Source organism: Gracilinanus agilis, chromosome 6 (genome assembly GCF_016433145.1).
Source record: "Gracilinanus agilis isolate LMUSP501 chromosome 6, AgileGrace, whole genome shotgun sequence".
Taxonomy (NCBI): domain Eukaryota; kingdom Metazoa; phylum Chordata; class Mammalia; order Didelphimorphia; family Didelphidae; genus Gracilinanus; species Gracilinanus agilis.
In genome coordinates, this window is record NC_058135.1 from 192,332,578 (window position 1) to 192,351,470 (window position 18,893).

Here is an 18,893-nt window from a genome sequence, read left to right on the forward strand (position 1 = left end):
TCTGACCACCACTCTTTGAAGTCATGACAATAGCTTTACAGCATCTGAAACTGGGGTGTCTCTTTTTTAAACTCTAGCAGCCACTTCAATTGCTGCCAGCCCTGTTATGTCATAGCTCTCCTTTTGGAAAGCAGCTCTGTGGACTGTTGCCACATTGCTCAGAGAGTAGCATTTTGATTAGCAGCTGCTACTGTGCCAGGGAATGGACTTAAAAAGACTTTAATGTAGCCAATTCTTAGTTTGTGTGATTTTTTTTCTCTAGTCAGTGATGTTTTAGACATTTCCCCCTGTGAAATGCACAAGCTCTTGTAGGGCAGATCAGCCAATTAACAACTATTTATTAAGTACCTACTTTGAACCAGGCACCGTGTTAAAATTGACAAAATAGATGATTTTTAAAAATCAGTGATATTTGTAGGAGGAAGTGATCTCGAAAGATTTAATCCTTTTTTTTTCTTTCAGAACTTTGTGCCAACCTTGGGTAGGCAAACACTCCTGACTACATCAGTGATCCCAGAAGCCAAGCCAAGTGTGATTTATAAAGATTTTATTCATGTCATTGTTATCGAAGGAAATGTTCGCAATGTTTCTGAAGTTTCAGTTCAGTATTTATGTTCTCAGCCTTGTGTGGTCAATTTTGAAGCCATTGTTTCATCTGAATTCAGAAGTAGCATTCCAGTGTATAAGAAGAGATGGATGAATGAGAAACATCTTCATACTAGGAGAATTAAAATGGTGCATGTAAAATTCCCAAGCATCATGGTTTATAGAGATGATTATTTCATCAGACACTCCATTTCAGTCTCTGCTGTGATACTCCATGCCTGGATCACTCACAAGCACAGTGGGGATCTGAGTGCAAGATGGAAAGAAAACTTCTTACACGCAATCACAAAGAATTTCACTTTGTTGAAATCAGTCCCACCTTTTGAACGCCCTTTCAAAGATCATCAAGTATGCCTTGAATGGAACATGGACTACATATGGAACCTACAGGCAAACAAGATACCCCAATGCCCTCTTGAAAATGGTAGGTAAAATGGTCTTATTTCTTGGGAGGACACCTTTGTCTTCAGATGACTAATATCGGGACATAAAAATATTTTATGATTTTAGTAGAATTTGAAGAGAGGATTTTTTTAAAAAGAAAAGGCAAACTCCCTTTCTCTGACTATTCCCCAGACTCCCTTCTCTGTTTTTGATCTCTGTGTACTACTTCATACTTTTTTGGGAGTTGAAGCTAAAGGGAAGAATGGCAAAGGAGAAAAGAAAAGAAAAAAAATCGGGGAAAGTGTCAATAAGATAGAATATTCCAGTTTTTAATAGCATAGAAATGCAGGAGCAAAATTCAAATCACTACTCCCCCCCCCAAAAGGAATTACATTATTATTCCTATCTACCACTTGCACTAATTAAGGGAAAGAGCATGGCTATATATATCTGACATTTAACAATCAGTTCTCCCCCTAAAATGTACATAACACACACTTTTAAGTTTAATATGCATTATTAACATTTTCTCCATCATTTTCTTAAGTCTAGGAAATCAGCAGAACAATAAATCAAGCCCTGATTTATATTTTGCCAATTTCCAGGGTATAAATGTTCACACTGAAGGTTTAACAACCAGCTCAAAAGCTGGCTTTAGTATACTCCAAGCTGTATCTCTGAATGAATAATTACTTCACTGTGATTCCATGGTGATGTGTAGTTAAGTCTTAGAGTTGGAGAATTCTGGTACCAGCTCTTAGACAATGGATGGTCTACTTTGTCTACACAGAATCACTGAGATCAAACAGGAATACTTTTGCTACACTACATTTTGAAAAACATACCAACTTTTTTACCTAACCCTTTAGCAGTATGGACTTAATCTGAGTCTTGTCAAGCCCATCAAGAGTATGTGGTCAAAGGGCAAAAGTTATGATGCTCTTTGATAGGAAGTAATCTCCTTGAGGACAGAGTCTGTTCCACTTTTGTCTTAGTATCTCCAGAGTTTTTAGAACATAGTAGATCCTTAATAAATGTTTGTCGATTGCTTATTCAAGTGAGATCTGAAAGGTATAAAGGTTCATCAAACTCTGACCCTTCTCATGTGACAAATACTTGGAATCAGAAAATCTGGGCTTACATTCCAGTCTTGTTATTTACTGCTGATGTGACGTTGGGCAAATCTCTGTCTCCTTTAGCCTCAGTTTGCTCATCTGTAAAATGAAGGAGTTGAATTACATGACCTCTAATGTCTGATCCAGCTCTAAATCAAAGGATCCTGCCACCTTCCACATTTTGGGGGTTCCCCTGGGCGCTTTGTGGATTTAGGAACATGAGCCATTGTCTCCCTCCTCCTGTTTCCATACCTTTGTCTCTTATAAAATAATTTCTGCCAAAGATCCTATGAAGGGGTGGGATTTAGGGGAAGCTATAACATTTTACTGATACTGCCATTACACTATTTACATTATGAAAAAATTAATCAGTCCATGTGATCTAGTTAGAGTAAAATTGTCCTAGTGAAAATAGTATATTTGTAACATTCATGTTTCATTTTAATTGTAACTCTTTGTGAGTGAGAAATACTCACTTGTTCTTTAATAGACAGGCAGGACTTTGTACTTTTACTGGGCTATAAATATATTGATACCAATGAGAAGAAATCTAATTCCCTTCCTGGGCATGTAATTAAACGTCTGGAATAAATAGGGTCACATTTATTTTGATGATCAATATGTATACTTCATACCATCAGAATCTCATATTTGCATCTGTCTGGAATGCCATACACAGTGGGTACCTAATTTGTTACGAAGAATGAAGCACTGGGCATATGCAGTACACAGTTTTCAGTTGCCTCCTACTTTGTTATGGCTTAATGATTCCATTTCATGTTTGGCAAATCATATATTTCTCATTGAAGAATGAATGAATCGAGAGCTGGAAGTTTAAAAATGAAGTCATTTATGAGCTTACCGAGTTCCCAGAGCTTCTGAACATAACCTTAAAATGTGAAATTCTTTTTCTTTATTCCATATTCACAATGCTCAGAAATAGCTCAGTGGGATTTTTTTTCCCTCAGCTTTTCTTTGGAGTATTACCTTTGGGATGCAAGCCAATATAACCAACTTTAACTCAGAAGAAAGCCTTTATAAGTGTTTAGAGCAGACCAAAATAAGGGACTTCTTAACCCATACCATTAACATTGTTCTAATTTGTCCCCCTTTCCAAAAAAGAAACATGTACGCACTTTTATTCCTAAAAGAAAAACCAAAAGAGAAGATAAAATAGTCTTCAAAAGGAAAGCATGAAGATGTGTTCTCCCTTATGGCTGGGGACTGGACAAGGTCCAGCCCTAGTGTTATTCGCAGTAGGACAGCCTTGTTTGGCTGGTAAGTGAACAGGTATCAGCTCAAAACAATAAGAGGGGACAAAGAAGGCAGAGTATTGATAAGTTGTTCTCAGTGGGTGGGATTTCTTTCAGGCTCAGTTCCCCTTTCACCATCTGATTCCAGCCGCAACATGGCTTTCCGGAGATACACAGTCAGTCAAGTGTTTGGTGTATTGTGATGGCTCTGCTTGTGGGCTACTGTACACATATATTTATTTTATACTCTCCTTTTTGCTCTATAGAAATATTCAGGGTGAGTCAAAGTCTCTTTGTACCCATGGCAGATTAGTATTATTAGAGATCTTTTACCCAAATATAAGCAGAGTTTTTTAATGCTTATTTAGAAGATGATCATGTTGCAAGTGCCATGTGCTCATGGATTGTTTTTCTCTACATCTTCTCTAAGGAAAAAGCCTACCCCTTATAATTATATCCCCACAGATGCAGCTCTGGAGATTTTTGCTCAGCCCTTATTACTACACGCTTGTCTGTAAGCCTGGAAGAATAATCTCAACTGCTGAAACTCTAAGCCAGCTCCCAATAACAAATCCCAGTTTATGTAGTAACCACCTCTACCGAAAGAATTGGTGTTAGATGATTGCCCTGATATATCTCTTGCAGACATGATTAGTTGCATAAGATCCCCAAATTAACTCTTGGCTTTCCTTGCGTGGAGGGGTGTGTTTAGCCAAAAAAAAAAGTCTGGATAATAAAACCATTCCCAAGTGATGTAGTGCTGTGAAAAAGGGCTGAGCATGGAGCCCTGAACTCGGAGTCCTAGCACCTAGGCTGAAATCCCCATCTGGCATTACCTTTACCTTCAGGACCTTGGACAAGGCACTGAACCTTTCTGGGCCTCAATTTCATCATCTGTAAAATCTGTAAAAGAATTGACTTGATGAATCCCGAAGTCCCTTCCATGTCTAGCTCTACCATCTTATGGTCCTTCGATATGGTCTACCAATGAAAGCCTATAGAGATTGAATTTAGTGGGTAAATTCCATTGCTATTTCAGGGGGTACTTGCTTTGACACTTGCACTCACTATGCTTAGCACAGTCAGAAATAGGATGAGAGCATTAGCTTGAAGTTATGCCTGGTGGCCTGGAATTAATTCAGTAATTGAAAAACCAAGAAGCACATACTTAGCTATTTGATATAACCCACCAAAGGCACCTATTTTTTTGATGAGATGTGAGTAAGAAGCCTTGGTTTTGACTCCATATTGATTCTGTAGAATCTCTACAAGGGAAGAACTTCCTCAATCACCTTTTTTTTTTTTTTTTTTTTTTTTTTACTTTTTTTAAATTTTAAACCCTTAACTTCTGTGCATTGACTTATAGGTGGAAGAGTGGTAAGGGTAGGCAATGGGGGTCAAGTGACTTGCCCAGGGTCACACAACTGGGAAGTGTCTGAGGCCGGATTTGAACCTAGGACCTCCCGTCTCTAGGCTTGGCTCTCAATCCACTGAGCTACCCAGCTGCCCCACTCAATCACCTTTTAAGTGACTCATATATTCATAGAATTCTTAGAGTTGGAAAGATATATATGTGACAGTATATGTGACATTGCACACGCATCATTCCCAACCTCTACAAAGGATGGATATGTAATTTCTTAGCTCTTTTCCCTGGGTCAACCTGAGTCATTAAAATTACATAGTATTCACTGATTTTTTTGGTTATTTTTTCAATTTATGTCATTGTAGACATTGTGTACATTATTTTTATGATTGTGCTTACTTCATTCTGTATTAGTTCATATAAGTTTTCCTATACTTAACTAAATTCTTTATGTAAACATTTTAAAGCACTGTAAGAATCCATTACATTCATGTACTTCAATTTAAAAAATCTCTTTCTACTCAATTTTTATCTACTTTTCTTTCAAGTTCTTTGCTACCACAAAAAGTTTTGCTATGAATATTTTGATGTATATGGGCCATATCTGTCTTTTTTTTTTCTTAACTTCTTTGGGGTGTATACCTAGTATCAAGATTTCTGGACCTGAAGATAGGTTTTTTTTTAGACATTTAAAAAAATATTCCACATTGCTTTCCAGAGTGGGCAGAATAATTTGCAACTCCACTAATAGTATTTTAGTGTTCTTGTTTTTCCATAACCCCTCCACACTAGTTATTTCCATTTTTGTCATCTTTTCCAATTTTGCTGTGTAGCAGGCAATACCTCAGAGTTGTTTGGATTCACATTTCTTTTTTTTAAGTTAGTGATTTGGAAAAATCTTTCATATCATTGCTAATCATTTCTGATTCTTTTGAGAAGCTTGTTAATATATTTTGATTATATATTCATTGGAGAATGGCACTTAGTAATACATTTGTATTAATTCCCTATAAATCTTGGCTATTAAACCACTTCAGAATTATTTAATGCAAATAGTTTTCCCCTGGCAGTGATTTTTCATCTTATCTTAACTGCATTCATTTTGTTTGTACAAAAAATTTCAATTCAATATAATCAGAACTATTGATTTTAATCTTTTGTGATCACCCCTGTCCCTTATTTGGTTAAACATATTCCCTTTAGGCAAAGTTCTGAAAAGTGCCTAGTTTTGTTCTTTTCTAAGTTATTTTTTTATGGTATGACCTTTTATATTAAAGTTAATATTCATTTTAAGCTTTTTGTGGTATGTGGCATAAGATCCAAACTCCTTGTTTTGCAGATGAGGAAACTAAGACCCAGGCAAGTGAGGTGACTTTTCTTAAGGTCATAGAGGTAATACAGAAAGAGGAATTAAAAATAAAATTTGGGTCTTTTGACTGCAGGTATGGCTGTTAACAGCATGGCATAGCATTCAAAGTTCCCCATTTCTATCATAAACCTTTTTGTAGTTCTCAGAACTCTGTACCAATTATTTATAATATAGATTGCCAGACAGTGGATGGTTCCTTGAACATAGTAGGTGTTTAAAATGATTAATTTGAATTGGATATCTAAGCTTTCACTGATGTGTTTTATTACTCATAGGAAAATGGCAAGCCTTAACAGGTGGCAGGAACTATTAAAGGTCCCCTGAACTATTTTTTTAGTGATTGGGCAACAAGCTTTGTCACATTTCTAATTGCTTACCATAGCATTCTTCACTTACTAGCAGGAACCAGTATTCTTGTGTTCCTTCTGAGGTGATGTGTCAAGATTGCCTTTATTGTCTCCATCCAGGCTTAAATGAAGATTTATAAGACACAAACACATGCTTGATGCATCTGTGCCAGCATATACTCTCCATTCATTTTTATCACAGGAGATCATTTTCTCTAGGAAATACAGAGCTGAATTGAGGTGTTTTCTTGCTATTCTAATTAAGGTCCCTGGGTCTGTATAACCGAGCCAGTAGGCTGGTGTGACATCACTGTGTTGATCACTTGTATAAGTGTACTTCCCAAGGTGACTTGAAAATAGCAGAACCATTAATAGCGAACCCTCCAGAGCCATCTGGCCTTGACTTTTAAGCCAAACTCCCAAGAAACATAAAATGAAATAAGTAATTACTCTTTCTCCAACCTCTATAACTCTTGAAGTAGATTGAATACCTTGTTATTTCTTTATCTACTAATATAATACAGAGATGGACTAGCAAAAAGGTATCTCCCCCTTGCTCATTAAATCATTGTTAATTAAGTGAGGGAGAGAGGTAATTCATGCATTGGAGACAAGGGGTTATTGATGGTTCACTGTTTATTATCTTTATTCCTTAGGAGTTCCTACTAATGTTTTTGCTATATTTGATTTCTTATTATTGTATGCTGCAGTGCTTTTAGGGTGGAGCTTTGCCCTAAATAGTTTTTGCCATATTAAAGGATTACCTTCTGAAGATCTGCATGGTCCTTGACTGCCACTGATGCCCAGCAGAACATAAATACTGATAAAACTTCATTATAATCAATATCACTAGAAAAATAATTTATTAATGACTTAAATGAATGCTTATCAATTTTTCAGATGACTCAAAGCTGAGCAAGATCAATAATAAATTGGAAAGTAGCATAAGAATTAAAAAAATAATCTCAACAGGCTAGAACATTGGGCCAGCTCCAATAAGAGGGATATGTGAAAAGCACCAAATGAGAGGAGTCTAAAAATAAGGTGCCCAAATAAAGGATAGGGAAGTGCGGTTAGACTGTTCATGAGAGGAGAAGTTGAAGTTTCAGTGAACTACAAACTTGCAGGGAATCAACTATGTGATATGACTACCCCAAAATCTAATGTAATCTTAAGCCATCTTAACAAATGAGTAGTATGTAGAATGAGAGAATTTTCATTGAATTCTGTTTGGATTAATTCTTTCAATAAGATCTGGGCAGAACATTGGGTAGAAGGAGCATTCATTCAGTCTACAAGGATTGCCTGCTTTTTGTCCAACAGTATGCTGGGTTCTGGGGATAATGAAGAGACAGTCCCTTCCTTCAAGAAACATACATTTCTACATGGATGATATAGGATATTCATAGACAAGTAAATATAAGATGTAATAAAAATAAATCCAAAGTGATTCAGTGTAGGGAGTCAGGAAGGTCCTCACAGAGAAGAAGACTCTTGATCTGAGCCTTCAAGGTGAGCTGGAAGTTTCTAGAGGCAAAGGTGAGGGAGAGAGCATTTCAGGCATGAGGGAGGAAAACTCAAGAGCCAAGAAATGGGAACAACAAATAAGCCAAATTTTCAGGAGCATATACAGAACCAAGAGGAGTAATATATACAATCCTAGAAAGAAAGAATGGAAAAAAGTTGATGAAGGGCTTTAAATCCCAAACAGGATTATGAATTTTATCCCAGAGGCAATATGGAGACATTGAACAGAGAAGTGATACCATCAGAGAGAGTTTATAGAGTTAAATTCAGAAGACTTGGGACATGGATGGTGATCCTGCAAAGAAGACCTAGAAGGCCTGGTTAGATAGTTAGGAAGAAAAACATAATGAAGAAGTACTGGGAAAGTTTAGGAAGGAGAGAGTTTCTAGAAGGAGGGCTTATAAGCTGGAGTCTGTTCCCAAGGAGGACAACTTGGGTGAGGGGGACAGAACAACATACAGGCAGAATTTGAACTGAAGTCATCCTGACTCTTAACTGGTGCTCTATGCCCTATGGCACCATCTTGCTACCTGTGTTCCATATGAAGTCTGTCCAAGAAGAGTATATAGACATTATCGCCTCTCTCTATCTGATTTCTATTAACAAAGACAAAGATCACATTGGCTTATATGTGTGTATGTGTGTGTGAGTGCTGTGACTTTTTTGCTTATTTTGAATTTGCAGTTCTAAAAACCCAGCTCTTTTTCAGCTGAATTATTGTTTAGCCACGACTCCTCAGGCCATATTTGGGGAGTTGGTTTTTAAAACTTGTAGTGAAGATTCTACATTTATCTTCTTTCAGTTCAATCCATTGTTCTAGCCTTTTGAGATTTTTTGGGGGATCTCAATTCTGTAATCCAGAATATTAGCTATGCTTCCCAGTCTTGCATCATTTTCAAATTTGTGTCCTTTCCATCCCATACTGAGTGCCGAAATACCTACTCTGTTTCAGTTATAGACTTAGAATGTGATTTCTAGGAATGTATTAATTTTTAACTAAGCTCCATTGCAGTAAAAATAATTAGGGGGCCTGCAGATTTTGTGGTAATGGGATTTTAACCATCCCTATAAATATGCCAGTTCATGCTGTGGACTTTCTGCAGGTAAATGACATACCATTATTATAGTTTTGTGATTGTTGCCTTTAAAAATTCCAAACATTTGTGATGCAACTTTTTTCTTAAATCTCAGACATTATGATTCTTCTGTAATTCAGCCTCACTTTATTCAAGAATCACAAACTTAACTATAACCATCTAGAAGGGAATGGAGAATCTCTTTAAGTTTCTCCTCGCCCTGTGGATCTATGTTTTATATAGATTTTTATAAATTCTCAGAGCCCTCAGGGACTTAAATTTTTCTAGTCCTTTTCTCTGACTTTGAGGAAGCTGGGGTTAAAAGTATTCTTTTATTTTTTAAACTCTTTTAGCACATAGGTTCCTTTATTTTTTATTCAAAGGTATTTTATTTTCCCAAATACATGTAATAACAATTTACAACATAAAATTTCTGAAATGATAAGATCCAGATTGTCTCCCTCCCTTTCCTTACCCTTCTTGGAGATGGTAAACAATTTTATCTGGATTATGTAGTTACATAGTATTTTTAAAGATTTTTAATAAGTAACATTCTGTTTCCTCTCTAACTCACTTAAGAGTTGAGGTCTTTTAATATCTAGTTTACTTCCCTGATTTGATGTGAATTTCATATGCTCTTCTTTTAGGGTCAATAAATATGGGATCCTTTGACCATCTCTTAAAAAGCTTTCAGTATTACACTTAAGGAACATTATTTGGTTATCTCATCAATTTTCTTTTCTTTATAAGTTCCATTTATTAGGTTTTTAGTTCCTCTCCTTCTACCCTATACTAGTTCTTGTTTCTTCATGTTCTTCTGAAAATATCAACAAAATAATATGTTGTGCTGCCTTTTAAGAAATGCATCCAGTTACATGAAAACCTGGCTAGAGAAGATTCTGGATGGCTTTTAATTTTAATGCTCGTCTCACTGAACCCCAGCAGCCACAGCACACTCTGTGTTTAATGGTTCCTTTTAGTGGACTTATGATCTGAATGAGTTGTGGTGTGGTTCAGATCAGACTCGGACATGTACTCATTTCTTCAAAGAATCACAGAACATCAGAGTTGGTAGAGATCTCAGTGGCCAACAAGTACAGCCCATCCACACCCAGAAAAAAACATTCCACTTTACAAGTCATCCAGCAATTGGTCATTCTGCCTTTGCTTGAAGATTTCCAATGAAAAGAACTCACCACTTTCCAATAACGTTTGTAATGTTACCCTGGGCAAGTCATTTCAATCTCTCAGTTTCTCAGAAAATTCTCTGCGATTTCCTTAGATAGTTGCACATTTCCATGCCGATGAAATCACAGATTCTCTCATATTTTTGCATGATCTAAATAAAATGAGCAGGAGTCTTGATGATGCTCTTTAAAGACTGGCAGTGAGCTTGGCATTTTGGTATAACTTGCATCTTGGCATTTTAACATCTTGGCATAGTCTTCCTATCCATTAACCTCATTCCAGGTGTGATTTATCAAATCAAAGTTCTTCCCAATGAAATGGATTTCGAAGGTGAATTTGAAAGAAAAGAGAATAATATGGTGGGAAGAATCCAGCAGTGAATACTCGTGTTCTAATCCAGGCTCTGCTACAAGCTGAGGGACATTAATGAAGTCCTATTCTGAACCCCAGTTTCCTTATCTCTAAAATAAAGAGACTAGAGACTACAGCAGCTAAATAGTCTCTTCCAGCTGTAAAATTCTATGGATGATAAAGTTGACTGATTGCTTCTCCAATCCAATTAGAAGTAAACTATAGAAGGAAAGCCATAACAGCATCTATCATAACCCTGAATTTCCAAATTCTTTGGTTATAGAAGCTCCAGGCACATGGTCTAGTTTATCCATTTCCAAAGTAAATCATCATTAATTTGGATTTGTTGGACAGAGTAGGTCTGTGGGTTGCTTTAAAATTAGTTTAGACCCTCAGGTCTAACTAATTCCCCCCACTACATAATCTTTTATTGTAGGGTCCTCTTCATCAGTTGCTATCTTTTTAATCCCAGGGCACAGGAGACCCACATCAATAACTATCTTCTCTTTTCCCTTTTTTTGTTTTTCAGTTTGGAAATCTTTGTTGAGGCCATATTACTAGAGTCAGGTTGGAAAGCAGTAAAATCCTGTTCCCATTTGATAAATGTTCCTACTGCATACTAGATAACTCAACAGCTATTGCTAACAGAAGGTTTCCTAGGGGTCCAATTTAGCCATCTGTCTGTCTTATGCACCACACAACTCCATGGAAGCCGAGCTAAGGCTCAGCTGACTTGAACCTTATGGGTGAAATTGGTCCAGTTTCTCTAAAAATCCCTTGTGGATTTTCCAGTCCTTTGGCCAGATTCCTCTAGGCCCATGAGAAAGTTGAGAGTGCCCATTCTCACCTTGGTGTCTGAAGAGAAAAGGTGAGACTGAAGCTTTCCTGTTAGCATTGATAATCACACAGTCCTCAACTCCCCAATGAGTTGACCTGTTAACAAAGCAGGTGGATTTTCCAGAAGTTGATTGCAAAAATTTGGCTCATTTAGCGATATTAAATATGTACATTGTTGTCTATGATGTTGCATTGTGCTTTGGTGACTTCCCAGTTAGAACAAACTAGGAATTCTTTTCTTTCTATATCTGAGAATTTTCTGCATTGATGAGCCAGAATTCTGATGCCCTGGGTCTCATCAGGAGGCTCTGTTGTTTAGTGCTAACATTTGCATTTGGTGCATTGCACATAGCTGTATCTCCTACTTTCCTAAATGAAGCCCTGCTAAATAGGATGATTTGAATACTTCATTTGAGACAGTTTGTGTTCCCTGTGGGCTTTAGCAAACTAACTCCACAGAGTATTTTAAGAAAACAAATGAAAGGTAGTAAGAAAATGAAATTGGAGTCAAAGGATTCAAGTGTGGATCCTGAATCTATTACTTAGTAACTGTGGGACATTGACCATGTCATTTTTACCTCTCTGATTCTAAGTTTTCTCATTCTTAAAATGGGAGATTTGGATTAGATGACCTGTAAGTCATTTATCTCTCAGATGGATATCTACAATCCTGTGGTTCCAGGAATTGGTTTTGTGACCTTATTTCCCATAGGAAAATACCTAATGACCATCCAGGTTGAGGCTGAGTTAACCCAGGTCTCCTCTGAAGGCTGTGTCTGTATGCATCACTGTGTCCTCCAGAGATAGAGTACAAATTCTTTCACCACTGTAAAGCCATAATAGACCAGGTTTAAGTGATTTGCATGTTAGAGGATGAAATTGCCTAAATGCATGGAAGGTCTCCAGTTAGAATGAAGCAACTACACAGATCTCAAGTGTTTTCATTATCTGATGAATCAAGTTTTGTACAGTTTGGGGTTTATTTCCCCTAAGTGACCTCAAAAATGTTTCCTTTAAATATTTAATTTGATGGGTCAGGGAGGGTTCTGATGGCAATGTGGGTTTTTTATGTCATCATTAAACTGAAATTTTCTGCCATTTTCAGATATTGTCAATATTCTCAGCTTCCCCTATGCCTCCAGTGGAGAAAACACGGGAATTGTGAAAAAGTTCAAGAGGTTTCAGAACAGAGAGCTTGAGGCAACCAGACGCCAGCATATTGATTATCCAATGTAAGTAAAGAGAATATAAACCAGAGGCCAGTGATGCTCACTCACTCTCCCCGGGGATCACACTCAGTCTCATGCAGTCTTTTAAAAGACATGCATTTTTTAATATGCTCTTTAAAAGGTCAATATCTGTGTAACCTAAATTAAGGTTTCCAGGTCCTAAAAGCAACTCCATAAGCCCAGAAGACCCAGTTTTCTTGAATTATTTGAATTATTGTCAACCCTCAACTATCATTTGGTTTGGAGGAGGGAAGATTTTTATTTGATTTTAAATTAAGTTTTATTGGTGGCTTTTATTTTTACCTAGCAATCATTTACAGATAGAGCCACCTCTATCCCCGCTCCCATCCAAGTATTTTACTTTCCCTTGTAACAGAGAAAAATAGTTAAATAAAATAATGATTGCATCTCATCAGTGTACATAGCTCATTGCTCGTTAGTCTTCCAACTTTCTGCCAAGAGAAATATTTCATGATCTATTCTTTGAAACCAAGACTAGAATTACTCAGAGTACAACTTTATTTTGGTGTAATTTTCATATGCATTATTGCTTTTCCTTGGTTTTATGCAGCTGACAGGATCAGTGACAATAGGAAAACAGGTGTGAGGCCAAGGTCTGATGCCACACAAAGATTTCAGGTGGAGTTGTTCTAGTCAGCGTGTTTTCTGCCCTTCACTCCGCTCTTCCTAGGTTGGAGAATTTGAAAGTCAGGCAACTTTTGATTCTCTTCATTGATTCCAATAAAACATTCATTTTCTTTCAGCTAGATTGAGGGATGCCTCCTTGGACTGGATGGATTTAGCAGAATGATTTAATCCTTCCCATGCTGCTGGGATGTAGATAGATCTTAAAGTCAGTTTAGTGAGCGTATGTTATTGCTAAGCTTCCTTGTAATAACTTATCTTCATGAGCTTTCTCAGCTGGGTGGTCAGGAGGGAGCTGTGTGCTTCCATCTGTTTGATTATCTTACCACTGATTTTTGAGACCAGATTGTCAAGCCCTGGACATTCTGAAAGATTTCAGTACAGGCATATTGGAGATATTGTGGGTTTGGTTCCAGACCACTGCAGTAAAGCAAATATTACAATAAATAGTCACATGAATTTAATGGTTTTCCAGCACATACGAAAGTTATTCTTACACGACTGGTTTATTAAGTGTGCAATAGTATTATGTCAACAATTGTGCATACCTTAATTAGAAAATACTTTATTATTCAAAATGCTATCCATTCTCCGAGACTTCAGTGAGTTATAATCTTTTTGCTGATGTGGAGGGTCTTGCTTCTGTGTTGATGGCTGTTGAGCGATCAGGGTGGTGGTTGCTGAAGTCTGAGGTGGTCATGGCAATTTCTTAAAATAAGATAACAATGAAGTTTGTGTATTGATTGGCTCTTCCTTTCTCTTGACCATTTAGAGGCCATTGTAGGATTATTAATTAGCCTAATTTCAAAATAGTCATGTCTCAGGGAACATAGAGGCTGAAGGAGAGGGAAAAAGATGGCAAACCAGTTGGTGGAACAGTCAGAACACACACAACATTCATCAGTTTAGTCCACTGTCTTCTACGGGTGCAGCTCATGGCAATCCACAGTAATTATAATAATAACAACATCAAGAATCGTGGATCACTGTAACACATTAATGAAAAAGTCTGAAATATTGTGAGAATTACCAGAATGTGAGATAGAGCCATGATGTGAGCACATGCTGATGGAAAAATGGTACTGACAGACTCGCTTGATGTAGAGTTGCCACAAACCTTCAGTGTATAAAAAACACAATTATCTGTGAACTGCAATGAAGTGAAGCACAATAAAAATAAAGTATGTCTGCATACCCTTAAACATCCCAGGCACCCTGAACCCTAACCCTAACTGTGAATTAGTATAGGGATGCATTTAGAGATCTCACCCACTGAATCATTCCGCACTCATATTTGTTTTAACCCAAACTCATGATTATTAGCTTAAAATTTTTTGTTATATACATACTTTTTATAGTACTATAACTTTCTGGCTAAATGTGCATTAGGTACCTTTCTTGCATACTTTATTCATCTCAAAATATAAAATGTTACTTTTTCGACCAAGATGGCCAAAGTCCAGGAGAAAAATGAATCCTTCAAATTCAAGCAGCATTTAATACTTGCTAAGGAAACAAAGAGAAAACAAAATATCTCTAACTAATCTCATGGAGTGCATTTTTTTGCTAGGAAAACTTGCATTTGGAATATTTGTTCCATACTGGTAAGCTAGAAATATAAAAATAATTGATCAAATGCATGGAAATACACAAAAACAATATATTTAGCAATATGGCATTATCAATTACCATCTGATGAACATGTTATAATCTAGCCTATTTTTCTTCTTCGAGATTTTTATCTTTGTAGGAAAGAAAGTGATCAAAAGTCCCAATTATAACATCATATTATTGTTTTTAGGCACTCAGATTAGAATTACTTCATATTTAATTATGTCTTCCCAGCATCTAAATTGTTATTCCTTCTTTAGTTTTGTAACCTTAATCAAGGATTGAAATAACAGCCACCTGAGATTCACAGAGAGACACAAAAACTGGGTTTTAAAAGAATGTTAGCTAAGATGTATTTTTACAACAAAGCCTCCCTCCTCTGTGGTATAAGTTAATGTGGTTTCCTTGGCTTGAAAAATCCCACCTTGCTGCTCAGCTCCCATGACATACTTGAAAGCAAAGTCATCCCTTTATTAGGAAGAAAATAATTTGGTTTATAGCTGTTAACTCTAATTACCTGCTCTTGGTTGAGATAAAGAAGCCAGTTTTTCCCACCCCCCCTTTGCTCTTACAGGTTTACCATTTCAGTATGGCTTTATTTACTGCATCATTGCAAAGCACATCTCTGTGGGATTCTGTACTTTGTTGATTCAAATGAGATGTATGGCACACCATCCCTATTCCTAACTGAAGAGGGTAAGTATAACACAAGGGCCTCAAAGACCCAATGGAATTTTGAAAGGATTTATCCAAAAAAAAAAAAAGGCTTTATCAAGCACACCAGCTTAAAGGCTAATCTTAAACTAAAGAAGTTAATGTTCATAGATGATGATATTGCCTAAAGTGGAACAAAAGTTGGTCTAATTTTCTTATTTACAAAGAAATGAGGTCATTCCGTTGGGGTATTTTTTGAAAAATGTTGGGAAGTCCATTTGTGTGCATAGCTTTTTGTCTTTTTTTAACTCATGTTTTTTGTTTTGTTTTTTTAATCTTCTTAGGTCACCTGCATATTCAAATGCATCTTGTCAAAGGGGAAGACCTTGCTGTGAAAACTAACTTTATCCTTCCATTGCACAAGTGGTTTCGTCTAGATATCTCTTTTAAAGGAGGACAGGTAGAGTGCCAGTAGATAGTCCATAATCTATGTCATTTTCAGCATCCTCTGCCAACAAGGTGAAAGATTCAGTTCTAGGGAGCCACAAAAATCTTCAGAAATGAGTTTATTGGAGAAGATAGTGAGCTCCAAGTTAGACTGTCACAGGCCTTCAATTCAGAACAGTCCCGTTCCACTTAGTCAAAAGCGTCCCTTTTAAATTATATGAATGGGTAAGTAATCCCACCAATAATACACTTATAATTACCTAGGAGTCTTATCCCTTCCCTTTGAGGACCCATCCCTACACAGATAAATAGTTTGATGGCCTCAGTTGTATTTTACATGAGGCCACCACAATACTGAATTCAACCAGGCCATTGGTTTGACTAATAGGTTGGTGTTGAATTAACTGGCTGTTTCAATATCACAGAGAGACAGCCTTAAAGATATAATTCTAGCGAGAAAAAGATTGTTCAGACATTTAGTGCCATGAATCATTGCAAATAGCAGTGCTGTGTCCTCATGGAACAAATTTTCATGTTATGGCAAACCTATGACTGTTGTCTTTGGAACTAATTTCATCTTTTCACTGTATACAGAGTCAATATGCTACATTTCTCTGGTTACTTTATTCTTTTGCTAACCTTCATTATTGATTTGTGGTTTTCTTGAAACAAAATTGGAAGAGACTTCTTGTTTTTGTTGTGTACTGAGTAATACCTGGTTTCATTCTTGGTTGTGGTTTATGGGTTTTCTTTCTTCTTTTTATTTTCTTTAGAGAAAAGAAAAATAATATTACTACTTGGTTCCTTTCTGGGAGACTTCAGTCTATCCCATGGAGTTTTTGTTTCATTAAAAGTTCAAATCCTTTGATTCAGTTCAATCTCTAATATAAAGATTGTGGTACCATTTTGTTTCTGTATATTTGTGGAAGAGTATTTTTTTTTGTTTTTTTTCTTTGTATTTTTGTAATGTTCTTTGTATTTTTTATCAGAATCACTTTTGCTCCCTAAGAAAAACAACAGGTCAGGATTGCATATTGTTTTTGGAAATATTTAAATTATACAAAATCAATCTTATTGAGCCCCTGTTATGTGTGCTACAGGAACTTGCTGTCTGGGTTGGTGAGATAAAGCATCAAGATATAAGCAGTCAAGGGGTATTTAGGCGGCTCAGTGGATAGAGTGCTGAGCCTGGAGTGAGGAAAATTCATTTTCTCGAATTTAATTCTGGTCTCAGACATTTACTAGCTGTGGGGCCCTGAGAAAGTCACTTTCCTGTTTGCCTCAGTTGCCTTATCTCTAAAATGAGCTGAAGAAGGAAAGGGCAAACCACTCCAGTATCTTTGCCAAGGGAACCCCAAATGGGGTCACAGAGAGTTAGATATGACTGAAACATCTGAACAACAACAAAAATAAAGAGTCAAAGATGACCAAAACCAACTTCCATGATTCCAAGGAACTCCCAGGATTAATTGCCAACTGAACAGTAATTGCCATAGGAGTTTAGAGAAGGGAGAAAACACTGACTGGAATGTGACAGAGAAGGCTTTATGGAAGAGGGGATATTTCTGCTGAGTTTTACTAGAAGGAGAGAAAAGAAAATGGATGAGCAAGATTTGCATAGGTGGAGAAAATCATTCAAGACAGATGAAATACTGTGAGCCATAAATAGGAGAGGAAAGAGTTTACTATTCAGGAGATACAGAGTTAAGTCAGTTTGACTTAAAGGGAAAATTCATGTGAGGAGTAGTAGAGAATCAAACTGAAGAGGTAAGTTAGGACCAAATTGTAAAGAAACTCAAATTCCACATTGGGTAATTTAGTTTTTACTTAATAGTCAGTGGGGAGTCATTGGAAGTCTCTGTGCAGGGGAGTGACATGATGAAAATGATATTTTAGGATGACTAATATGACCACATTGCCCAGGATCAATTAGAACAGAGAAGACTGGAACCAGGGAGATGAGCTTCCAAATGAGTCCAGAAATGGAAACAGAAAGAAAATATGGAGAGGCTCTTTAATAGGTAATCAAAGAAAAAGATCAAAGAGCTTTTTGGATGGACATAGTTTGTAAAGTTTTCCAGTTGCACAGGCAAGCATCTCCAGACTTTTTCTGTTCTGGAGTTAGCAGTTCAATCATTTTGACAAATTGTTTGAACAATGGATTTAGTAAAACAATTTGTGTTTGGTTCTTTTTTTTTAAATACTGACTTGGCAAATTACTTGATTGAGTTAACCAGATTTGTAGGTTGTTTTCTGTTCTGTTAACACTGAACTATTTAGCATTTATCACTAATAGCATCATATTTGAGTATAAAGTAGGCAATAAGCATTTATTCAGCACCTACTATATACTCTCAGCATTCAGCAAGGCACTGTGTGGGAATACAATTAAATTAAAAGAGAAACTCCCCTTCCTTTGAGAAGGATGTTCTCATTAATGAGAACAGAAACAACCAGAAAAAAACATAGTACAGCATATAATCAAGTGCTACATTATATGATATAAACTTAAAAGCACTTCGGGATTCAAAAATTCAGAGGAGTGATAAAGGATAACATATAAAGGGTCTACAGAACTTAAATTTTTTTTTTTTCTGAGGACTCTTTGGTAGTAGGCTAAATTTTAACAGGCTGTCTTTAAGATCTAATGTTCCATTTTCTTTAAAGAACCTGAGTTTTCACACATGAAATAAAAGGCCCTTCAGTTTGTGAGAGACTGTGATTTTGAAAGATCTGAAATCCAATGGGAAACACCTCTCTCCCTCTCTCTCTTTCTCTCTCTCCCTCTCCTCTCTTTCTCCCTCTCCTCTCTCTCTCTTTCTCCCTCTCCTCTTTCTCTCTCTCTCTCTCTCTCTCTCTCTCTCTCTCTCTCTCTGTCTTTCTCAATT

The 18,893-nt window shown here is 36.7% G+C and overlaps 1 protein-coding gene across 1 annotated transcript in view; it reads left to right on the forward strand.

Annotated features, from left to right (window-relative positions):
- The first annotated feature begins 744 nt into the window (after positions 1-744).
- Positions 745-18,893, forward strand: part of SEL1L3 (SEL1L family member 3) — a 104,092-nt gene continuing 85,943 nt past the window's right edge. Inside the window, exons 1-4 of the mRNA XM_044680677.1 lie at positions 745-1,030; positions 12,525-12,651; positions 15,479-15,600; positions 15,903-16,018. Coding sequence (XP_044536612.1) covers positions 760-1,030; positions 12,525-12,651; positions 15,479-15,600; positions 15,903-16,018 — 636 coding nt within the window. The 5' untranslated portion in view covers positions 745-759. The remainder of the gene's footprint in view (positions 1,031-12,524; positions 12,652-15,478; positions 15,601-15,902; positions 16,019-18,893) is intronic.